General features: G+C 47.4%; 1 protein-coding gene across 1 annotated transcript; it reads left to right on the top strand.

The window, feature by feature from the left end:
* Positions 1-11: 11 nt before the first annotated feature.
* On the top strand, positions 12-12631 carry TMEM120B (transmembrane protein 120B). The gene is made up of 12 exons (XM_032705563.1): positions 12-131; positions 3534-3652; positions 4610-4726; positions 5498-5557; positions 6107-6202; positions 7261-7350; positions 8227-8292; positions 9204-9265; positions 9525-9617; positions 10030-10094; positions 10244-10312; positions 10528-12631. The coding sequence occupies exons 1-12, from the start codon at positions 63-65 to the stop codon at positions 10639-10641; spliced, it is 1020 nt and encodes a 339-aa protein (XP_032561454.1). The 5' UTR covers positions 12-62; the 3' UTR covers positions 10642-12631.
* The last annotated feature ends 30 nt before the right edge of the window (positions 12632-12661 follow it).

Below are 12661 nucleotides of genomic sequence, written 5' to 3'. Positions count from 1 at the left end.
CGGCCCGCGGGCCGGGGGGCGCGCGCCGGCGGGGGCCGGGGGAGCTCGCGCGGCCCCGCGCCATGAGGGACCAGCTGGAGCGGGGCCGGGAAGAGTGGCGGGAGCTGGAGGAGGAGTTCCGGCAGCTCCAGGTGAGCGGGGCGCGGCGGGGCACGGCTCCCGGGCGGGGAGATGCGGGGTAGGGCTGCCGGGCGGGGAGATGCGGGATATCGCGATGCCTCGCCCGGCCGCGCGTCTGCGGCTTCTCCCGCACTGCCCTTCCCCGGCTCTGCTCCGCATCCTGTCGCGGGGCCGGCCCCGGCTCTCCCCCCGCTGGCAGGGGGCCCGGCAGAAGCGCGGCCGGGGGTCCCCCCCGCACCCCCGGCCCCGGGCCAGCCCCACAGGGTCGCCCCCGCCCCGCCCGGGGCGGCCACGCGTGGTCGGGGCTTGGCCGCGGGGTGCCCGCGCGATGCCCAGCGCTGCGGGGATGCGCATCCGTGCGGGGCATAAACACCCGGTACCCCAGGCAGGTACTACGAACACATCTGGGACATCCGGACCGAACCATGGCAATGCCCCAGCTACCTCTGGGGATGCACCGAGGGGACGTGGTGCCGCGCTTCCCACTGCCGGAGCAAGGATGGAAAAGGGGGACCTGGGGTGGCCGTACCCCCATGGCACGGCACAAAGAACAGCAGAGGCAGCGCTTGCCCTGCCAGCATCTCTGCACAGTTTGATTTCCCGTGATGGGGTACAAGGGCTTCAGGTGCTGGTTCTCCATCTCTCAAAGGTGCACTGAGGGACAGAGAGGCCTCAGAGCAGGGGCCAAGAGCTGTTCTGCAAGATGCTTTTACCTCCAGAAGCTTTCCTCTCTCTGCATGTCATCAGTGCTGCACCTATACACGTGCTTTAAATCTTAAAGCCTGTTTTAAAGTACAACCGGCTGTTCTCACTCCGGAGGCTGTTTTAGCCTCTTAGGCTGTTAAACAGAACGTGCACACAAGAAAAAAAGTGTGATTTCCAGATTTAGCTCATTTTCTTAATTAAAAGTCAGTTCAGGTTGCATGTCTATTAGCAGAAGGAAAGGCTGGGTGCTGGGAGAGACCAGCTGGTGTGGTTTTGTTGGTCACTTGTTTGCTGTGTGTGCTGTCTTCAACAAGCACCTGAATCTGACCTAAACCACAGCAAAATGTCAATAACTTGTCCCTGCCTCAGTTTCCCCACCCATGAAAGGAAAGTGGAAATGCCTCTCAGTGGAGTGGAAGCTGCTGGTGGCACGAAGTGTACATGGCCAGTGATTAGCACTGTAGAGGTGGACAGTTGGAATAACATCCACGATCAGGGAGTTCTTATGTATTGCAGAAGAGGAGAACAGAGAGGTCATGATTCTGCTCCAGCTCCATGAGATGCTGGTGGTGCTTAAATGTGGTTTGGAGGAAGGTCCTGTACTCCTGAACTGGCTTCAAGTCAAACTCCAGCTCTAGAGTAAGAAAGTACTCCCATCTGAGTGTCTGCTCATACTTGTCCTTGCTCGTGGCTTTCTGGATGCACTTGCAGCATCTCTTGCTCTTGAGGAGCCTGTTTTCCCCAGCAGCAGCTTGACCCCCCTCCATGCCTGCATCTCCTCCTGTCAGCACCCTTTTTGGCTGCCCTGACTCTCATCTCCAGGTGGAAATGCTGGTCCAGGACCATGCAGGACCTGCTCTTCATGGCTTGAAGGAGCTCTCTGTGGGTATTTCCCAAGGTTCTCCGGTCACCCCCACTAAAATGGTCTCCCTTGCAGTGCCAGCAGGGAAAATAAATTTTGGTGGTCGGATTTTTTTGGTGTATTGGGAGCAGTGCTGGTCCCCATGGGGCAAAATGATCTGTGTTTCTTTTGCACTCTTGCCTCGTCTCATATTTTATAGTTATGTTGTAAGTTCTGGGTCAGGGGTTGCATCTTGGACTCCGGTTGTAGCTCCTGCCCTGCCGTGCTGGCTGGCACAGGGCACTGGGGGCTTTGAAGGGGCTGGTGCTGCCATACAGCAGCACTGAGCATCCCCCTGGGGCAGCGGGGACCTGTGGGATGGGCTTGGGGACATTCAGGTTTGCAAAGCTCTTCTGACCAGCCACTTCTGCAGATTTTCGTTGTTTGGGTTGCCAGGGCAGCGGCTCATCTCTGAGATAGAGCTCAGGGTTGTGGGGTGTTTCAGTTTTGGGGCAAGGATGTGGGAAAAAATGCAAGTTGCTCTGCAACAGTTTATTAATTTAAACCCTGAGAATGAACATGTCACAAGATTTGGATTAGGACCCTGCTCTCAGTGAGTCTCCTTGTAAGCACTCGTCTCTCTTGGCAAATAAATAACCCCACTTGTAGCAAATGTTATGTTCTTCTAAACAACAGTGTCATTTTCAAACCATTATCCTGATGTTTTTGGCTGGGGGTAAAATTTACCAGCTCTGAACTTGCCTATTCGTGTTTTCAATAAATACCTGAACACTTTTTTGGCAAAGAGCTTTTTATGCCCTTTGAATCAGCCTTTTATAAGATGTTGTTGCGTGACATCTAGAGAAGCAAGATGAGTTACTCTGCAATCCAGGGAGCCCTGAAGTCCTGCCCATGCCAACCAAAGCCAAAGTGATCCAGAAGCGATGAGAACTGCAGTGCCTGGACATGGTTAGTTTGGTTATTAAGGTCTTTAAATTGGATACTGGAGCTTGTTTTGGTTTGTTCTTGTAAATAACGAACATTTACCAGCTGGATCCTGACAAAGGAGAGCAAAGATTTGGTTTGTGTGGTTTTACCACCATGTTTATGCTCTGGGAAAAGCAGTGGGAATTTTCTGTAGTCACTGAAGTGTTGGCAGATGAAGCAGCCGTGCCAACAGCCATGTTACCCACACTGTCTCTTGGCACTAACTCTGCAAACTCTGATTTCTAAGTCATTATAGATCTTACAGTTGGCCCAGAGGTCCTTGCTTTGTGCCTGGTGAGCCCTTCCTGAGACCTCTTAAACCAGAGTATGGGGCAGTAGGTTGCTTGAACATCCATAGGGTCAGGATGGCAGTGGTAGCCAGGAGGTACCTAAACCCCCTGGCCTGGATTTGTGTCTTTTTTCCCCTCCCTTTTAGGTCCACATCATCTTTTTCCCTCCAGATTTAATCTGGCTGTGAAATTGGAGTGCCTGCTCTGTGATTTAGCCACCCATTTGATGGGGATGGATCAGGATCAAATGGAGGATTAGGAGATTGGAGGATTAGGAGATTCAAGGATTAGGGGCTTCACTGCAGGGTGGGACTGGAGTGAGGAGCTCCTGAGTGGGAAAGCTCATTAGAAAGAGGAAATTAGATGAGTGTAGAGAGGATGCTTTTCCTCTTGCAGGACTTTCATCAGTGTCCATTTAAGCCCTGTTGGATCTGTGCTGGTTTGGCATCACCCCCTCCTTGCTTGTTTGCAGGAGTGCCTGTTGACTCCCAAAAAACAGGGGTTTGCTTGCTTCCCTTGGAGGGGAGGACCAAATGCCATGAGTAACCTAGAAGGGCTCTTCCTACCAATTGTCTCCTCTTCTCCTGCAGGAAACACACAAAGTTTACAGGCAGAAACTGGAAGAAGTCACCAGCTTGCAGACAGCCTGCAGCAGCTCCATACAGAGGCAGAAGAAGACACTAAGGGATCTGAAGCACAGCCTGCAACGGTAATGGGAGACCTGGAGGGGGGAGGAGGCAGGGATGGGATGTTTCTCCTTCCCAAAGGGCTCAAATGGTTGGATTTTTAGCATTTTAATGTACAGTCTGCAGTTAATGTACAGTTAATGTACAGTTGCAGTGCTAAAGTTGCTCCATATTATAGCCAGGTAAAACGTTAATAACTGTTTGAGAGATGGAGTCCTGCAAACATAGGATTTTGAGGGAGCCAGTGTGGGTTTCATCCTTGCAGTGTGTCCCTGCAGCTCTTGGTCTGGGGGTTTTGCCAGGTGAGCAAAGCTTTGCTCCATAGGCTGCAACTGGAGGAGCAACATCAATCCTCGAACCTGGAGGTGTAACTTACCCCTGGGTGGATCTGCAGGAGGGAGCTGTCTCTGACTGCTTGGCTGATCCCCAGGAGCCACAAGCTGAATTCCTGGTGTGCAGGTCTCAGTACAGCACTCCAACACCCCAGGCTGCTGGCTCTGCTGCACATTGCTCTCTGTTTTACATTAATTGCTAAAACCACAGTTTGCCAGTAAATCATCAGCTCTGTCCTGTTACATCCTGCAGTATTTCATACCTGAAGAGCTGCAGCCTCGGCAAGGGCAGTGTGTGAAACCACACACAGAGTTCCCAAGGTGGAAGGAGTTCCTGCAAAAAAGCACAAAATTCCCAAAGTGCTCTGTTAGACAAGAGCACACAGTCCTGTCACTGAGCTGATGAAAAGGGAAGCTGATTTATAAACCAGCTGGTTGAAGTAACTTACAGTAGCATAAACCTGGCAGTGAAATAAAGTCGTGGTGAACCAAATGGTGCTGCAGAAATACAGGAGCAAAGTGCACGATGGCATCACCTCACACAGTCAGCTTTTTAACAGCATGGATTTTATGACAACATTATTTTCCCTTTAAATAAAAAGGGGGTGAAAACGTGAACAGGAATATCTTGTTTCTGTGCTCTTGCAGGTGCAAGCCCAGAGCGAGTCCTGAGGAGTTTGCTCTCATTCAGGAGATCAGCAGCCAGATCAAGGAGAGGCAGAATGCCTTCTTTGACATGGAAGCCTACCTGCCAAAGAAGAACGGGTACGTGCTCCCCGGGGAGGCACACGCTCCAGGAGGGCTGATTTTTCAAGTATTCTCAGTGGTTTGTTCCTGAAGGATAAGGTGCATGTTGAAGACAGACATGTGAAATTGGATTAGTCATAAATCTCTTGCTGAGCTGCTGTGTCAGTGGTACACAGAATTCATGAGCTGTGAGTGTATGTAAATGCACTGTGTGTGTGGGCAGTACAGGTTTTCTCTTAAAATGAAAATAACCTGCATCGGTGAGGGATTGTGCAGTTCACTGTTCCACACTGATGTTTTCCCAAGCTAATTTTTTTAAGGATTGAATCAGCATAAGAATTTTCTCTTTTTTTTTTTTTTTAAATAACATTTTCAACCAACTTTGAATTTATGCTTTCCTTCAAGGGGGTTGTCAGGACAGATTTGTGACAATTGTCAAGCACTATGTGATGCTGCAGCCCCTCAGAAGTTTCTATTAGAAACTTTTCTTCCAATTCCTCCCTGTTATTTTTGGATTTGGAGAGTGCACGTTACATATCTCGTCCTTAGACTGTAGTGCAGAAAAGGGACCGGGAGAATAAACCTCTTCTTTAACTTCTTGGAAATGCTGACCAATCTTTCCACGTTTAGATCCTCTTCTGTGGTCCATCCCTCCAGTTTGCCTTAATTAAAAACCTCCAGCAAACGTGGCTTTGGCAGAGACGTTGTCTCATCAACTCAATCTGGGTCATCCTGTGATGTTCAAATAAAACAACTCACTTGGGTCTGCTCTTGGTTTTTGTCTTTCAGCCTGTACTTGAATCTGGTGCTGGGAAACGTGAATGTAACTCTCCTGAGTAACCAAGCAAAGTGAGTGAGTGTTCCCACACGTGTGATTTGGGTTCCTCTGGGGCCAGCTGTGAGTCTGCACTAAAGTCCAGAGAAGGGAATGGGTTTCTCTCAGATCTGATGAGTGAAATGTCAGGGGTGGGCGAGTTGGACCATGACATGGGAACAAGCTAAGGCTTCATGTAGCTACAATTGAATTTGTCTGTCACTTGCTTTTAAACCCAGCCCAGCCTGTGGTCTAATTGTAAGGGTGGGGTCTTTTTGCAATGAAAAATGGTATTGTGACTTCCAGGCATACAGTGCTGCAGAAAATGGAGATGTATGTATTTAAATCTTATCATGCCAACCCAGAAACCAACTGGTGGAGTTAAGCCATTGTCTTGCAGCAGAGACAGGCCCTCCTTGCAGGCAGAACTCTGCCTTTCACCCGTCTGCTGCTTTTCTAAGTGTTTCAGCAAAACCTCTGTCTCTGGGCTTGGCGTGTGAATTCGTGTCTGGTTTGAAAAAAGTGAAGCCCCATTGTGGTCAAACGCCCGTTTGTGTCCATAAACAGTGTCTGTTCCCTTCCAGGTTTGCCTACAAGGACGAGTATGAGAAGTTCAAACTTTATCTGACAATAATCTTGTTACTTGGGGCTGTCGCCTGTAGGTTTTTTCTGCACTATAGGTAAGCTGCATTTTTACTTTTAATGAAGTATTTTGAATAAAAATGTGCTGGATTGGAACTAACTTATGTCCTGTTGAGGACGGTGAGATGGGCTCTGGTGGTGTTTAGGCTTTGGGCAGTTGGACAGCAGGACACCTTCTGCTCCTCTTCAACTCTAGCAGGGTCTGTATTTTAGGTACTTGTTTTGCCTTTTTAAACTCTTTTGGGAGTCTTTTGTAACTGAGAGGAGTCAAACAACATGTTTCCTGATTTCTTTTTTTTTTCTGGCATGATGCTGTGCTTGGGAACAAGCAAGTTGCTTTTGTACATGGGTGGTCCCAGGGCAGGGACCGTGCTGCAGCTTTGGGTTTGCAAAGGCAGTGAGAGAGGATTTGCACGAAATAATCAGACTTGAAACGTTATCTCCAGGTTGTGATAAGTATCTGAGCACCAACAAGCTTCCAGTATTTAGTGTTGCTTAAAAACCAGGAAGGTGTTGGAGCCAGACACTTCCCTGAGGTCTCTGTGGATCTGGGTGAATGCAGGATTGTACCAGGAATGATGCTGCCCTGTACGGAGACTGCCCCAAATCCCCTTGGCTTCAGGAGTTTGCAAATGGCAAAATAAAGTTTTGGTGGGTTGTTTTTTTCCCCCTCAGAGGGTAATGCTCTTCGTTCTTTTAGTTGATTGGATTTATATAGATCTCATGGAAATCTCCTCACTGAATTAGCCTGGAAATGCCTTTCCAAATTGGATCATCCTCTGCTTCTATGGTGCTTTCTCTCCTTCAGAAGGACTTAATGTCATCCCTGCATACCTGCTTATCAGCTCAGGATCTGCAGTGTTATATCACAGGGCACTTCCCGGGGGGAAAATGGCCCTGAACTCTTCAAGTGCTGTCTGTGTGCAGTTCTGCCTGAGGGTTAGAGATGTTCAGGACTGGGGCTTTGTGTCTGTGGCCTCACTTGGCAGGTTTTCATTCACCCAAGGGGAGGAAGGAAAAATAGGGCTTTTTGAAAGGTATCTTTATAACGGACAGGATTTTTTTTTTTAACTCTGTGTTTTTTTCTGTTTAACAGGGTGACAGATGAAGTGTTTAACTTTCTGTTAGTGTGGTATTACTGCACGCTGACGATACGGGAAAGCATTCTCATTAGCAATGGATCAAGGTACAGTGCCACCCGCAAAAACCACGTAGAGCATGAAATGTCCTTAAAAGAAAATAAGAGACAAGTGGGGATTCAGCTTGGCACTGAAGCCCAGTAAATATGAGATGCTGATGCCTCTCTGCAGGGTCTTGTCTCCATTCCCCTCCCTGGTTGCTTCCAAGAGCAGATGTGGCCACCTAAAATTTGGGGAGAGAGAAGTTGCAGTTCCTAGAAGTCCCTAAGTTCTTGGTCCCAAGTGTTGGATGTTTATGGTAGCTGTGGGGCTGGGGTGTAAGTGTGCTGCCTTGTGTCAGAGCTCACACACTTCTGATCAGAAACACCCCAAATCAATCCGTGGCCAAATGCCCGAAATCAACCCATGTTGGCTTAGTTTCCAAGGCAGCTTTGGCTCTGGAGCAGCTCTTCCCTTCTTGATTCTGCTCCACTACAGCCCTTGCTCACTTTACTGTCGTTTTCTGAGCTCCCTTTGGTGCTCGTGTCTGAAAGAACCAACCACCTCATGGGAAGGCCTTGGAAATGTCACTTCCTTCCATGGCAGGGAAAAAAAGGGTGTGTGGGCTGACACTTGTGTGTCATTAGCCATGAAGGTGCCTCCTGCTGCAGGGACTGCTGCTGCTGGATGTGCTGGAGAGCCCATGGGAGCACGGGAGACATGCCCTGGTCCTGAGCCTCCCTCCAATGCCATGGATTTGTGCTCCCAACTAAACCACACTGCCAGGACGGTGTTCTGCAGCATCCCTTGTGCTTGAGTTGGGCTGACTGTTCTGTTCCCTGTCCCTCCTTCCCAAGTCAGGATCATTTTTGTCCATAAAGCTGGGCTTTGGTGTTGAAATCCATGTTTCTTGTCTTAACTGCCACGTTTGTTTTTTTTCTCAGGATCAAAGGCTGGTGGGTGTCCCATCACTATGTTTCCACGTTCCTGTCTGGAGTGATGTTGACGTGGTGAGTCTGCTCTCACCTGCTCGAGGTGCTTCAAGCCTATTTCATGGTGTTTATGTCATCTGAGCATTCAAATTCAGCGTGACAGGGAAGCTGTGGCCACATGGGCTCATGGCAGAGCCTCAGACTTAATGTTTGTTTGATGTTACAGATGTTTCCAGCGATAAATACAACACTGCAAGTTTGTATTTACATTGCTGGTTTAAAAAAAGAAAGAAAGAAACACAAACCTTACAATGTAGTTGGGGTGGTGGTAGCAAAGCCTCTGCAAGGCTCCAAATTTCTGTCTCTGTAAGTAAGGAAAGGAACAGCACTTTGCTGCTGTAGAGGAAGGACACCACAAAATGAAGGTTTGGTGATTTTATTAAACCCCGATTACAGAGTCTAAAGCCAAAAATACAGGTTACCTTGAAGTGGGTGGTGGTGTCAGACAACCCAGCTATGCACCCCATGGACGGCCCCCATTCAACCTGTCTCATCTTGGGCATGAACTGATTAGTTAATTATTAAAAATTGTTTTAATTATTAGAAATCGTAAGGGGATGATATATTTGCTGGAGCAGAAGATCCCTTGTCCTCCATCTATCCTGAACTGCCCTCAGGATAATGAGCACAACCCCCCCCTTCTCTACCGCTCGAATTCTTGATGCAGATGATGCTGAATGGCTTTGCTGCCTAAAGAAAACTGTGACAGTGGCAAAGCTTTTTATACATGTGGGAGAGGGGAAACCTAATCAATGAGAGTGTTTCCTGTGTGGCTGTAGCACCTCTCTGGGCTCCCAGTGGGGTGGAATGGGCTGGGTACCAGCTGCTGGTTCATTTGCTAATGGGATGAGGCTTGGTGGTAAATGGGAAGGGCATCATGTCACCTGCTTTTAGCAAACTAATGGACCTCCCCTGTGTTTTGCTTCCAGGCCGGATGGACTCATGTATCAGATGTTTCGCAGTCAATTTTTAGCATTTTCAATATTTCAGAGTGAGTATTTCTTACCTTGCTAATTCACAGGATAAAGTAATTTTGTGTCTTTACATGCTTAGAAGAAAACACTTCTGTTTGGTAAATACTGGAGTATTAAACTGTAGGAATATAAAGATAGTGTACAAATATGCAGTCTACAAATATTTAATTTGTATAAATAATTAAATGCTCTTGGATTAAATATCATTAAAGTAATTTGATACTTATCATACTTCAGAATAGCCAGAGCAGTGATGTCATCTCTTTCCTTCTCCAGGCTGTGTTCAGTTCCTACAGTATTATTACCAAAGGGGCTGCCTCTACAGGCTCCGGGCTTTGGGGGAGAGAAACCACTTGGACCTTACAGTAGGTGAGGTTTCCTGCAATACTTTCTTTGCACAGTTTTGGCACGGGTTTTGGATGCAGTGATAGGGAGGGAGAGGGCTGTGTGGCCTTTGAGAGTGAGCTTTGCAGAGCTGCCCCCCTGCCTTGCTGCCTGTGTCCCAAGGCAGGAAGGAGAGCAAGGTTTTTATCCTTCTCCTTAGGTCCTGTGGGTCAGGAGCAGAGGGATGTGATCTCTGTCAGCTTTTGAGGGGGTCAAGATGGAGGTTTTGGTCATCCCCATCTTCATCCCCCTTCCATTATCACACCTTCAAATTGGTTGGTTATTGCAGAGCAGGACAGGAACAGCCCTTATGGGGTGGTCTGGGTGGGGAAGAGCTGCAGCTCCAGTCCTGGCTCTTCTGTGCTCACACTCTGCCTCGTCTGTCAACCTTTTCCAGAAGGATTTCAGTCCTGGATGTGGCGGGGGCTGACGTTTCTCCTTCCCTTCTTGTTCTTCGGGCATGTAAGTCGGGCAGTCCCGTTCTCCCCCTGGGTGCAGTGTCCCAGCACCACACAAAGGTGCTTTGGGTCACACATACCCATAAAGAATGTTTCCAGGGTTTCATTTTTATTTTGCTAGTAATGAAAATGCGTTTTTTTATCCCTTTGCAGTTCTGGCAGCTATATAATGCAATCACGCTTTTCGGATTGTCAAGGCACAAGGAGTGCAAAGAATGGCAGGTGTGTGTTGGCTCTGCACGGAAAAAGCACGGAGCAGGGGGAGAGGGGGTGTTTAACCACATCCTGAAAGATATTTGGGCATCTGACCCCAATTAAATATTTCAGCATAATGCAGCACAGGGCCTGTTCCATGTCCAGTAGAGTCCAGCAGTGTTGAATATAATCCATGTTGTAATAGTAAAAAGTGATAAATGCAGCTTCTTCTCCCCTCTCAGGTTTTTGTGTTGGCTTTCACATTTCTGCTGCTCTTCCTCGGGAACTTCCTCACTACTCTCAAGGTGGTGCACACTAAACTCCAGAAAAACAAAGACAAAGTGAAGAAGCTGTGAACCCCACCCCATTCATAGTGTGCATCCCTCTGCCTGCAGCAGGGCTGGGTTTGGGATAGATCCTGCTAAAGCCCAGCTCGGACAGATGGGCTCGGGAGGACTCATCTGTCCCCGTGTTTGGCAAAGGACTCTGCCAGCACAGACTCAGTATTATCTCAAGCATGGCTCTCCAGTCTGCAGTCCTGCTATTTATGTATATTTAATATAAAACATGTTTGCTTCTGGGTTTTTTTTTTTTCTTCTGTATATAGAGCAGCATGCACCTGCCTGGCAAAGCGCCAGCGTTGGGGGAACGTGGGATCTACTGTAATTCCAATTCTGGAATGATATTTAACACTTTCCAGTTTTATTATTTAAATTCTGGTAATTGAATTTGCAAAGGGTTATGAACACTCTGGGTGGATCAGGAATACAGAGCGAATGCTGTTTTTCAAGGCATTTGTTTAAGGCATATTTTCAGTGGCAATACTAAACCTGTGTGTACTGTGAAAAGAAAGTGCTCATCTTTGTACCATACTGCTGCTATATACACTTTTAAAAAGCTGTTTAAAGAAGAGAAATTCTCTTTAGAGAACAAAATCAAGCAAGCAGAAGTGGTTTTTAAATGGCAGGGAAGTCTGCTATCCCTTTTCCAGGGAGACCGAGTCATCTGTCCAGGCCTGAAAGGACCTAAAATAAACCATTCAATATGCAGCTGCTTCAGCCCCTTTTTAGTAACACACACACTGCCCTTGGGTTGGTTTTTGAAACAGCATTCTGGAAAGGGGAGGACAGAAATATTAAATGCTCTCTTCAGATGCTGCACTTCTAAACACTGGTTCAGGAGGGTGGCATGGGACAAACAGTGCCTGCCATCCTGCTAAACTCCTTGTGCTGCTTGAACCTAAACTTGCTCATTAAAACACCCTTGTTTTGGGTGCTGTAACGTCTGTGCATCCTGAGCCAGCTGCAGCACTGGGCTGCCTTAGGCTGTGTCTTCCTCGGTGGGGAAGGTTCCCTCTGAGCCAGCACAAAACCCAAATTGGGCACATCCTTGGGCAGTGTCTGAACACGGTGCCCTTCTCCCCCTAAATGTGTTCATGAGGGACCAGGGACACAGCACAGATGGAAGTGGTTCCATCAGTGCTGTTGCTGCTAACAAGCAGAATTGCCTTTGCCATGTCACTGGCCTGTGGGCATAAGCAGTGAATTGCAATTTCAATATTTTCAACAACTTTCACACCAGCTGGGCTGCATCTTGTTATGTTGAATTTTGCACGCCCTGTGAGGTTTTTAAATCCTTTGAACTCTCAGTTTATGAAATGTAAATTGCTTTATTTTGAGAGTGATGCTGGAACCTGCTGTATCTGAGCAGTGGAGCTGGTTCTGCAGGGGTGAGTAACGTGAGTTCTGCAGCATGAGAAACTCAGATTAAAAACTCTGAGAGATTTCCACTGGAGCTGATGGTAAATGTGGTCACTTCCTGTGCGTTGGTGTTTCAGTTTTGTACTGGGGAAGGTGATGGGTGGCTGTGTTTCTTTTACTGACAAATGTCTTCTTGTGGAGAAAAGGCTGCACAATTCAAGGTTTTTCTATAGTCAAACGTGTGCATTATTTCTTTTAATTTTCCATTTTAAGCTCGTAGGGATTCACAAGCCTTAATTAAATCAAAGCGAGTTAAGAGAAGAACAAACAAAAGATTTTTCAAGGATCAAGATCTCTTTACTCTGCATGTAAAACAAAAATGATGGCTTGCTCCAAAAGAGAATTTTCCACCAGCTGCTCATGTAACAAGCAGAGGATAAAGTTGCACAAAATTTATACAATGTACAGTTATAGTTAAGACAAAACTTCATTTCTGTCTTTTCAAAGGTGCCTGATAAACTGCTTTAAATATCACTACTTCTAAAATATGTGGGTTTTCAGCTTTTCTGCTTGAAAAAGACAGCAAATTGTAGCTCTAACATGCCACAATTACTTTGCAGAGGAATAAAAAAGCCACTAAGTCATACAGTAGTGGTTGCTGTTCATTGCAATTTAA

The sequence above is a fragment of the Chiroxiphia lanceolata genome, chromosome 18, assembly GCF_009829145.1.
Source record: "Chiroxiphia lanceolata isolate bChiLan1 chromosome 18, bChiLan1.pri, whole genome shotgun sequence".
Lineage (NCBI taxonomy): Eukaryota > Metazoa > Chordata > Aves > Passeriformes > Pipridae > Chiroxiphia > Chiroxiphia lanceolata.
This window is presented reverse-complemented; position numbering and strand designations above follow the sequence as displayed.